The sequence below is a fragment of the Oratosquilla oratoria genome, chromosome 14, assembly GCF_046742065.1.
Source record: "Oratosquilla oratoria isolate Oo_2021 chromosome 14, ASM4674206v1, whole genome shotgun sequence".
NCBI lineage: Eukaryota > Metazoa > Arthropoda > Malacostraca > Stomatopoda > Squillidae > Oratosquilla > Oratosquilla oratoria.
Window position 1 is genome coordinate 64,641,930 of NC_134790.1, and position 12,071 is coordinate 64,654,000.

General features: G+C 40.8%; 1 protein-coding gene across 1 annotated transcript in view; it reads right to left on the bottom strand.

Moving 5' to 3' along the window:
• LOC143032702 (uncharacterized) overlaps positions 1–12,071 on the bottom strand; it is an 80,172-nt gene that overhangs the window by 38,565 nt on the left and 29,536 nt on the right. The window contains exon 3 of the mRNA XM_076197591.1: positions 2,370–2,555. Coding sequence (XP_076053706.1) covers positions 2,370–2,555 — 186 coding nt within the window. The remainder of the gene's footprint in view (positions 1–2,369; positions 2,556–12,071) is intronic.

Genomic DNA, 12,071 nt, shown 5'->3' on the forward strand with positions numbered 1-12,071 from the left:
GATGTGAGTATTAAAGGAGGCTGGAGGAAGTGGAGGTGGAAGTGGAATATAAATTGCGAGAAGCAAGTAAATGTCTTGGGGGATTAAAAAGTGTAATGAGAAATAGACATTTGGGAATGGATGATAAGAGATTGTATGAAGTATTGATTGTGCTAACAGCACTGTATGGGGAGAAACATGGGATATAAGAGACAAAGAAAGGAATAGTTTAGATGTGTTTGAGATGAAATGTCTGAAAAGTATTGTAGGGATTACTAGGCTGGATATTGTGAGAAACGAGGTGAGGGGGAGAGCTGGGATGGAAAAGGAGTTGTTGTTGTCGTTCCCTAAACTGTCTGTCCGAGCAGTCCCATCTCCCCAAGAAATGCCATAGCCGAAACTGGGTTTTCCCACAAATCCTTTATAGAGCGTATGTTGTGTTGTTTGCGTGCATGATTGTGTATAATGCAGTCTTCCATTATGTGTTGTATGGTATGGGGTGAAGTGTTACATCCTGGGCAGCTGTTCACAACGCGGTCATCCAGCCTCTTCTGGTAGCTTAGAAGTGCTGGGTGGTGACCGCACTGCAGTCTGGCCAAGTGGACTCTGTCCTTTCGTGGGAGAGAGGATTCAGAAGGGTGGATATCAGGGGGTCTGGCATGCAGCAGTGTGTTGTCTTTCAGTGTGTTAATGGAGCGGTGAGTGATATGATTATGAATATGTTTCCGGAGGCTGGTATTTGGTGGTTGTGGAGGAAGAGAAGAGAGTATCTGTGCGTGATAAAGGTCTTTGGGTGTTGTTTTAATGTTTCTTGGTGTGTGTGGGTGTTCTGCTATGTAGTGTAGCGGGTGTAATGTGTTTGTGGTGGCTGCGGCAAGTGTTTGTGTGCCTCTCATGTCGAGGTGGTCCTTGACTTTGAGGACTTTTGTTTCATGGTGTAAATGGTCTGTAGGTGTTGTATTTGTGCAGCCTGTAATTGTTTTTAGGGCTTTGTTTTGTATGATTTGAAGGGTGTTGTGGTGTGTCTCACTGAGATTAGGAGCCCATGCAGGACTCGCATAATTCAACACTGAGCGTATGCATTGTTTGTATATTGTTATATTAGTTTCTTTGTTTTGTCCAAATGTTGTTCCAGTGATTGACTTAAGTGCGTTAAGTCTGGGTGTGCATTTGTTTTTTATGTTTGTCATGTGTTGTTTGAAAGACATGGATGTATCGTATGTTACACCAAGAATTTTCGGTGTGTTTGTGTGTGGTATTAGAGTGTTGTTGATGTAGAGATGAGGTATGTATTTGTGTTCTTTTGTCCAGTTGGTGAGAAGTGTTGCTATAGATTTTTTTTTTTTTTTTGGTCCTGGAGCTGCAGCGTCTACATCGTGGGACCACCCCCCAACCCCAAGAGTTGGGGGCCAAACGGCAGCAACTACCCCAGGCCACCGGCTCTACGCAGGTGGAAAAGGAGTTGGGAGATAGGGTTGATGAAAGAGTATTGAGATGGTTTGGACACATGGAAAGAATGAGTGAAGGAAGTTTTGTGAAGTGTGCAAAGCAGAGGTGAATGGAGTGAATGGGAGGGGGTAAGCAAGGATGAGATGGATGGATGGGGTGAAAGGGGCATTGAGAAAGAGAGATATGTCTGTTGAGGAAGGAAAGGAGAAGAAAGAAGTTAGGGTTGAGTGGAGAATGGTTGTGTGTGGATGATGCTGTGATGCATGGGAGTAGATGGGGGATGGGGTGGGTTAGGGAGTGGTTATGTGTGAATGGTATTTTGATGTAGCCCAAAGGGATTTCTCCCTGTCTTCTCTTTTTCTGCATGAAGGGACATTGAGGGGGAGGGTCACTGATTAAATGAAGCAACCTTGCTGTGGATGTGTTGTGTCTTGCTTCATTGCTTCTGATCCAGGGCAATGGGTGAGATGCAGAGATGACCCATCATCCAAGAGGAGCCAAGAAAAGAGGGAGGAATGTTGATGAATAGGAGTGGAGTGGGTGGGGATGAAATGAGTGGGAGAGGAGGGCAAGGAAGAGAGAGGAGAGGAGGAAGAGGGAGAAGAGGAGGAAAAGAGAGGAGAGGAGGAAGAAGGAAAGGAGGAAGGAGGAGAGAAGGAAAAGGGAAGAGAGGAGGAAGAGGGAAGAGAGGAGGGTGAAGAGGAGGGAGGAGAGGAGGGAGAAGAGGAGGGAGGAGAGGGAGGGAGGAGAGGGAGGAAGAAAGATAGTACTGGGGAAGAAAATTGAAGAGAAAAGGAGAAAGAAGAATGGTTGATACCACACCAAAATTTATCAAATATGACATTCTGATAACAGTGTTATGGGGCAACAATGAAGGCCTGACAAATTTTCAAGTTTTTAACATGCCACTATCTGCTATTAAAACAAAATTAGATACATACCTAAATATGGTGAGCACAGGGAGAGAATAGCACGATGTGCTCGAACGATTCCGCCATCACACACCAATGAAACATCTGTGTAAGCACGACCCTGGTGCAGTTCTGCCAACATCGATGTGAAGGTGTTGCCATGGGAGTGCCATCGCAGATGTAGTTGAGTGTCTCCCATTGTCCAAGACACTACACCTGTCCAGTAAGATTCAACATCATTAATATTGCATATTCATAGGACTTTAACAAATACTTGTGCAGTACATTTAAAAAACAACATTATCAGGGCTGTACCCTCTGGGAGGAGGGGAAGGGGAGGCAGGGAGGGCAACTGCCCCCTTGGAATTTTTCAATTTTTTGGGGGTACTAACCAGAAAATGTAATTGTGGTATGCAGGTCTTTGTGATATATGTAATTTTCTTAATTTGTATTAAAATGGTAATTATTTCTACTGCACTACTGGTGAGGCTTCATTTTTTTTATGAAGAATGATATACTTTTCTATATAAGTGTAACAAATTTATCTTCATGTTGTGTTTTGTCTTTTCCGATTGTAGTATGTAAAAAGCTAGTTATGTAGCCTGCTTTTTGCATTAGTATTCTATGTACAGCATATAAAGGAATTCCTGCAACCCTGTGGGTTTTTCTATCATGCCATTTAGGTTAGGAGAAGCAGCAAAAATAAAAAAATAAAATAAAATGAAACAATAAAAAAACATAAATACACACACACACACACGTCGGATTGACAGCGAAGATTGGAACTCCGAAAAAAAAAGCCATTTTTGTGGATTTCAGCAACGATGGAGTACCTGTGTTGTATTAGTAGGGAAGGAGAAAGCTCATGGTGTAGTAGGCAGGTGAAGAAAAAGGAGAAGGGGAGGCATTATTGAGGAAAATGGAAGAAAATTAGGAAGGTGAGGAACATGCCTTGGAAGTCAGAAGGGGTGTAAACAGGTGTGCAGATGACACAGCTGAGGTCGAACAGGTGAGCAATAGTATTAAGAGTAGGAATATAGATAAGAGCAACTCAATGGAAAGAGGAGATAATTACTTCTATGGATTTAATGAGGGAGGAGATGACCTCCCCTGACTAGTAAGTCTAGAGGAGAAACTAACAAAAATGAACAAAGCATGGGAGGTTAGGTTTAGCCAACTCATACTAGTTACACAAAGAGTTGATAAACTGGAAGAACTAAAGAAGGAAAATCAAAACCTAGCTAAAGAAATAGAAGAATTAAAAAGACAGTTAAGAAAAGTAAAGGATGAGAATGAGGAATTAAAAAGGAATAATAAAGAGAATAAAGAGTCCATAGCAAAAGAGGTATGTGGTTGGAAAAAAAGTCCAAGAGAATAACAAAATTGAATTTTGAGATATAGCGAAACAACATATGACAGAACAAAATAAGGACACAGTTATTAAACTGATGAGAGAGAAGGAGAATATAGTAAGAGACTTAGCAGATAAAAAGAAATGTATAATTATATTACGAATGGAAGAGAGGCATAATCCAAATATGACTACAAGAGTAAAGGAGAAGGAAAAAGTAAACAAGGAATTAAAAATAGTTCAAGATGATGAACAAGAAACAGAGAAAAAATATATAGATTGGGGAAATACAATGTAGACAAGACTAGACCAATTAAGGTTAAATTCAGGTCACAAATGACAACAGAGAATGTCTTATCAAAAACGGGGAAACTAGCAAAAAAGTAATCAGTATAAACAGGTATGGATGAAAAGAGAGGGAGAGAAAACACTACTTGATATGATTATAGAACATACAATGACGCAATGGATACAAGAGAATACTAGGTATAGAAATGAGGACGAACCATTGAGACTGGATATAATAATCACATCAGAACCTGAAATAGTGGAAAAGATTGAATATAAGACACCACTAAGTAAAAGTGACCACATATTGGTTGAACTGGAACTAAATGAGGAAAAATACAAGGGAAAAACGAACAATATAAAAAGGGAAGATTGATGTGTGGAAAAACAAATTTTGATAAAATAAGAGATTTTTTCAAAAAGCAGACTGTGTGGTAATTGTTATTGGGAATCTTAGTGTTTATCTTACTTCGGGAAACTTTCCCTTAAAGTGTTATTTTCTTCGATTCAGGAGCCTTTCCTGAAACTTCGAACCACGCCTATCATAACTTTAAATAAGATACGATTAAACTCTCCTCCTCTTTATTTTGTTTTTTAATCCATGTAACAATTTTGGTTTAATAAATCGGGAATTAACTTTGAGAAATTACTTAAAGTAAATATTAACCCATGGCCTTCTGAGCTCTTTCCGAACTCGTTTGAGTCCCTTGGAATACTGTGCGCACTAACGTCGAAACAGTTTGTTCTTAAAGTCATGTATAGTTTTAGCACTCACTGTTTCCTCATTCAGTTTGTTCCAGATATCTATCACTCTGTGTGGGAAGCTATTTTTTTTTTTCAGATCTCTTCTGTAACTGTCCTTAAATTTCTTCTCGCATCCTCTTGTTCTTCTTGTCACACTTTAGTAAGTCGTCTCTATCAAGAATTTCCACCCCTTTCATAATTCTGTAGATGGTTAGCAAATCATCTCTTTCTCTTCTTTGTTCCAGGGTTGGTAGATTTAGTTTATCCAATCTTTGTTCGTATGTCAAATTGGAGAGAGAGAGAGAGAGAGAGAGAGAGAGAGAGAGAGAGAGAGAGAGAGAGAGAGAGAGAGAGAGAGAGAGAGAGAGAGAGAGAGAGATTCACCTTGGTCTTTGGATCACGTGTTGGACCCGTGATCGACAGCTATTTCCCTCACGGAAGAGAGCTCAGAGCTCGTATGACCAATCTCTGGGTAATGCTATGACCTTACACGCACACACACACACAACTCCCCGCCCACGAGAGTTGGAGTAACGACTCGAAGTGCAGCGATACTGAAATAATTTCAGCCCTGGGCAGGATTAGAACCAGGTACCGCCAGCACCGCCGTACTGACAGTCTGGGACTCTACCAACCGCGCCACCGAGTCGTATAGTGTGCGCGCGCGCGCGCGCGTGTGTGTGTGTGTGTGTGTGTGTGTGTGTGTGTGTGTGTGTGTGTGTGTGTGTGTGTGTGTGTGTGTGTGTGTGTGTGTGTGTGTGTGTGTGTGTATGTGTGTGTGTGTAACCTAGTTGTATTTTACGGGAAGGGGAGCTATGCTCGTGGTACCCCGTCTTCATATCTCATTTTATCTAAACTATTTTTAAATTCATGTATTGTTTTTGCACACACCACTTTCTCATCTAACTTGTTCCAACTGTCTATTACTCTGTGAGGAAAGCTGTTCTTTTTCAGATCTCTTCTATAGCTGTCTTTCTTGATTTTCTTTCCGTGTGTGTGTGTGTGTGTGTGTGTGTGTGTGTGTGTGTGTGTGTGTGTGTGTGTATGTGTGTGTGTGTGTGTGTGTGTGTATTCACTTGGTCTTTGGATCACGTGTTGGACTCGTGATCGACAGCTATTTCCCTCCTGGAAGAGAGCTCAGAGCTCGTAGGTCCGATCTATGGGTAATGCTATGACCTTTCACACACACACACACACACACACACACACACCCAACTCCCCGCCCACGAGAGTCAGAGTAACGACCCGAAGCGCAGCAGTACCGAAATAATTTCGGCCCTGGGCAGGATTCGAACCAGGAGCTGCGGGCCACTTTCGTGGCAGCTCAGCGTTCTAACAACTGCGCCACAGAGTCGTGTATGTGTGTGTGTATTTACCTAGTTGTATTTACCTAGTTGTATTTACCTAGTTGTATTTTACGGGAAGGGGAGCTATGCTCGTGGGGTCCCGTCTTCATATCTCATTTTATCTAAACTATTCTTAAATTCATGTATTGTTTTTGCACACACCACTTTCTCATCTAACTTGTTCCAACTGTCTATTACTCTGTGAGGAAAGCTGTTCTTTTTCAGATCTCTTCTATAGCTGTCTTTCTTGATTTTCTTTCCGTGTGTGTGTGTGTGTGTGTGTGTGTGTGTGTGTGTGTGTGTGTGTGTGTGTGTGTGTGTGTGTGTGTGTGTGTGTGTGTGTGTGTGTGTATTATACATATAGAAACGGAACTAATTAATCATCAGTTGAATGTGGTCATAACAGCCGAATATATAAAAAGTTGGCCATGTACGTGAACACATTGTAAGACTATTTTGTCAATACATGACACTCGTCGACTGTAATCAATGTTTGTTACCTTCCCCAGTTTGCTGGAAATTCTGAATTCCTGTACACAGCTGCATAGTTACGTTACTAACAAACTTGAAAAGTGCAAACAGCGAAAATTAGACGTGGAAATAACAAAACCCTCGAGAGCTTGGCGGGAAATGAACACAAAGAGTGGGAGCCGTCGCTAATTAATCTTACTTGGGATACTTATGAGCGCCAAATGACTTATTTCGATGTAGGCTTTAGTAGCCTCTGTGTTCTGCTGCCAAGGCCGTCCTTAAACCAATTGGACCAATTGTTCCCAATTGGGCACCGCGCCTAAGGGGGTCCTACGCAGAAGACCTCTACTCTGGACAGGGGCGTCGTGCCCTTAGGTCCTCCATTTTTTAAATTCATTTATTCATCTTTTGTAGCAAAAACAAAATCCGAAAGCAGTGGCAGAGCCGGTTTCCCATATACGCTATGAGCTGATGACTCGTGTTGAGGGAAACACGTCCATATTACGAGTGTTCACGAATTATACTGACAACAGGCCTAACACGACAGGCCTAGGGCGGCAACATATTTTGCACATTTTTCGAAATTCCCGGATTGTCACCACGCGATACTAACGGAGTTATGATTTTTCTTGTATAATGTATGTGTTCATTTATTGTTTCCTCTCGCATTACCAAAATAATTGTAATTCTAGCTTAAACATTTCTCGTAATATTTTCACAAATGTTAATTTTTCCACGAGGTATTATTTTGAAGTGTCAGCCGTGTTCAGGATTATATCGAATGTGTTTGCAGGTAGCTACGAAACTGATGCGCAGGAACAGTTTTATGGAGACTCACGAAACTGAGAGCATCAAAATTTAAAATATCTTTACACCCAATACGGACTAGATGAGATACAGTGGTTTTATGCTGTCAAAGTGTAAATCTAACTTAAAAGTAGAAACAATTTCGCTAACCATGTCGTCATTATGGAATAAGCTTCCAACCAAGGGTACGGAATATATCTACTAAAAAAAAAATAAACATTTTAAAAATGGCACCTTTTCTGAAAGTCACATGTCGGAGGGCAAGGTGTAAGAAAGACAAAGTGCTTAAAGACTTCATGAGCTCTCCAAGACCCAAAAGAAAGTCTTCGGAGTCTCCAAGACCATCGTGGTTTCTCATGGGTCTTCTGAAGACTGTTAGATTACAGAAGATCCGTGAGCTCTCTTAGGACCTTATGAGATTCTCCTTACGTTCTCTTCGTGTACCTGAGGACTTTGAAAGCTATTTTGAGACGCTTCAAGATTCTTCAGGACATCAAGAGGTAGTTGGTGGTGACGTTCGGCTGGATATAATCGAACTGTGTTATCATCATCAGCCTGAATTCGGGGTTTTTATGTATTCATTTATTTGTCTATTTTTTATATATTTACTATTTACATATCTATTTATCTATTATTGATCTGTTTATTTGGTAATTCACTTGTTTATTTATTCACAATATATCTGTATTCATCCATTAATTTGTCTATTTATTCATTTATTTACAAGTCGGGCTTCGCCCAAGCCTGCTTTGCCGGGGCTTGGTTTCGCAAATAGATGCGGTCTGCGGCCGCAGCACGCTCCGTGCTGGGGTCCTGCGGAACCCCAGGGCGACGGGTTTTCAAATGATTTCTTTGCATCTAATCTTGTTATGAATCGACAAATCTTCTGTCGGCATGCTTTACCATTAGTACTTGTTACAACTCATTGGAAATGGGGTATGTGGAGATACTTAAAGATATATTGATTTTGATATAATTTACGAGTGATACAAAGATGATCTACAGATTCACAGACTTTGGCAATGAACCGTGGCCCTGCATATATCGACAACTGGGAACTACAGTTCGGCCACGTATGTTTGCTGAGATTTTAGCAGCTTTCTCATTTAGTAGTACTCAATTCCTGTCAGGGGCTTTATGTAATGCATTAACCTCGTTAGATACCAATTAATTTATCTCCCTCTATGCATCTATTTCTATTTGTTTCTGTATCTCTGTTTATTCTTATTTACTTATCTATTTTTGCTGCAAGGCACTCAATAAACATAGGTTAATGCTCGGTAACAGTGTTTTCACTGTTAATATTACAACTATACGAGTACCTTCCAAAACGTAATTCAGTAAAGCCTGGGATGACATTAGAGCCATCAAGGAACAAAGAAACGAAGTCGCGTATTTTTCATCAATAAATGTCCTCAAGAATATTTTTAACATATATTTTTGTGATCCGAGCACCGTATCAAAAAGCTGGCGAATACTACTGCAGAACAAGTGACGGTTCCCATTTTGACGCGTACCATGTAAGAGTATTCAGGCTGGTAAGATAATTAAAGTCTACAGCAGCCCTGTGCAACCTGCGGCCCTCAAAGGCTTTCATTGCGGCCCTCCCTCCCTTTCTCCTAAAAATAAATAAGCTATAATGCGGCCCTCAGAGAGAGGGTAGCCTTTCATTTGCTAATTAATGGTCAGGAAAATGTCTGTGTTTGATCATTCTTATGATAATGATCCCAATTAACCAATATTAAGTAATTATTTATGTTTGTACATTATAATAATAAGGTATGGTAGCCTTTCATTTGCTCATTTATAGTAAGGTAAATACTTTTTTTTTCGGACAATTCTTATTTTTGTGATCTCAATTTAAATAAAATCAGTAACAAACTACTTATCTATCTTTATCAGTATAATTTCACATAATGTCTTCGATCGTAGTAAATAACATGAAATGGTAAGATTTTATGGCCCTCCATACCAGAGTAGTGACTAGTGGCCCTTTGGGAAAAAAGGTTGCACACCCCTGGTCTACAGCATTTACTGCCCTCTGAGCTGTTTTAAAAACTGATCAGCTCTTAGTCTGGCAAGGACCCTTCTGCTAAATGAGAATGTCATTTTCAGGTACAATCGTTGATTCTGCACACGTGACTGACATTTCCCATCAATTTGGGATTTTTTTTTTACAGAGGTGGTTATGGCTAACGAAGCAATTTTATTCATCTGGGATGATGTTGCAAGGGAATACATGGATCTCAATCACCCAAGAATAAAATTCTCTTCTGACGTACACCATTATCATTAATTTTTTCGAAGAGCGTCATAAAGTTGACGATGATAAACCGACTGTTGACGCCTATACACAGGTACCGAAAGAAACATCTGTTTGGCGCTGATAAAAATATCAACAACTGTTGCATGTTGAAGATAGGATGACGGGTGTGGTGGCAAGTTCTTTATTGGAAGGCATCCTGAAACTAGCTGCAATACAGCTGGTTCCCTGTGGCGGCGCCAACAAATGATATGAGTGTGGCCGTTACCTACAGAGACACAGCTGTACTCGCACACGGCTCATCTTCTGAATAAATTTGTTTATTTTATCTGATATATCTGACGCTGTCACAATGGTTTGTTTTTGTTAATGCATACGTATCGCAGGAGATATACATAAGGCACCTGGTGATGACCGTGAAAATGAGTTTGGTGGTGACTGCCTTCGTCAAGGGCAGCACCCAAGGTTATGATGCCAATAATAATAATTATAACAACAGATTTATTAACCAAGTTTGCTATATCAGCCTTGGAGTTGACTGCGCTGCATACATGACAAAAACCGTGCGTCTATGTGACTAGCTCTGCATGTCGATGAAGGGACTCACATATAAGACGCGTGAATTTGTTGTCATGAGAATCCGAGGGAACATGAGTATGTCTGAACTGGAGAAAAAACGCGAGTTATAGGATAAATGAAGTCTGAGGGTAAAGGTGACTTCAGACATACTGAGCGAACGCGTCGTATCGTCGTAACTAATTACTCCGGTTCTTAGTGACAATTTAAGAACAGGTATGATTAGGAGTATACTTAAATAATATCCTTCTCTCCCACAAACTGGGAAATGGAAATTATCACAAAGAAATGAAAACCCAAGTTTAAGTTTGGAGAAATCTTGGTAGAAACATTGTGTAAATTAAGACAGTATTGCCACAATTTCCAACTTTTAATGACCTTTAATCGACAATATTCACAGAACAACATATCATCAGTGTATCATAATACATTTAAAAACGACTTCCTTTGAAATGAAATACAATTATAATTGACAGAAGAATACACCGCAAGGGACTATTTCTGTGCCCAAGGAAATTGTCTATAGCCAATGCCTTTCAAGGTAAAGAGGACAGACTGGTATTGTTAGGTTAAGTAGTTACGTTAAGTTAGGCTATGCTAGTGTCTCAGGTTACGCTAGGGAATGTATTTCTTAGTATATGTATCATAAAGCGTCAAGTGCAGAGAGATGGGAGGCCGCTAACATAACGTAATTCAATTGGAAAACAGATGATCAGGGTAAACATAAAATTGGTAACTAATTCGAGAGATTGTGCCGAGTTAAACAAATCAGGATGACGTAAAAGTTTATGTTTGTAATGAAATGTACAATGCAAACATTAATTATTTACCAAAGCTACAATTTACCTTATAAGGAAGACGGCCTAGTCAAAACACACACCTCCGTCAAAAGGCTCATTCCCCCCCCCCCACCCACTCCAGCCTCAGCATCTTCAGGAGGGATGGGCGCTTGGCCCCGCCACACCATTTGTGTGTATTTTATCAGACTGTTTTACGCCAACCACTGATAACAGTGACGCGATGCCGTAACGCTTGGCAAATAAACACGATAATTGTGTCTTCCCCAGATTCTGCTCTAATGACACATTAGGCTTAAAGCTTAAGAAAATTGAAAGAAAATAGGAATGGGAAAGTTATTCCAAGGCATCAGATGATGTGCCCCAATGTTCTTCATTGTGGATTCAAATATGATACAACTGCTACTGCTGTACACATGCATATATGCCAGGCCACACATCTACGAGTGATGGTTTGGGTAAGGTGCATGGGAAGAGGGAGGGAGAGAAGGGCACGTAATGTTCAGTGATCGAGAAGACTTCGCTGTCTTTTTTTTTAGACAACTTTAGTTACGTTAGGTTAGATGAAGTTGAAGTTAGATTAGAATAGGTCATTGTAGGACAGATTATACACTCATATACAGGCAAAAACTTCCGAAATGCCACTACACCGACGGTGACATTAACAATTTGATTGGCGACATTGCCGTCTTAATTCACCGGACACAGTAGTGGCAAGGGAAACGCCTTGCTAAGCGTTAGTGTGGCGTCCCTGGGCTGAGTGTGTGGAAGAGCTGAAATGTGTGACAGAGCAGGTGCAGATGGGCGAGACGTACCGACTTCCTTGCGTGAACGTCGAGCGCGGGTGGAGATGGCGTAGAAGATAAAAAGGCGATGAGGTGCAAGGTCATGTGGATAAGCAGGGCGAATAACAACCGTTTGCGTAAACGAAATGACACCGGTGGTTTGGGTAGCACGAGAGGGCCAGGCTCTGAGGAATATGAGGGCGACTGTAGCACCATGGGTGATAATGTGGATGGTGAGTGAATGTTGCACAGAAGACTACCGAATGTAACGAAAATGGTTTGGGTAGGTAACATTTGTACGCGA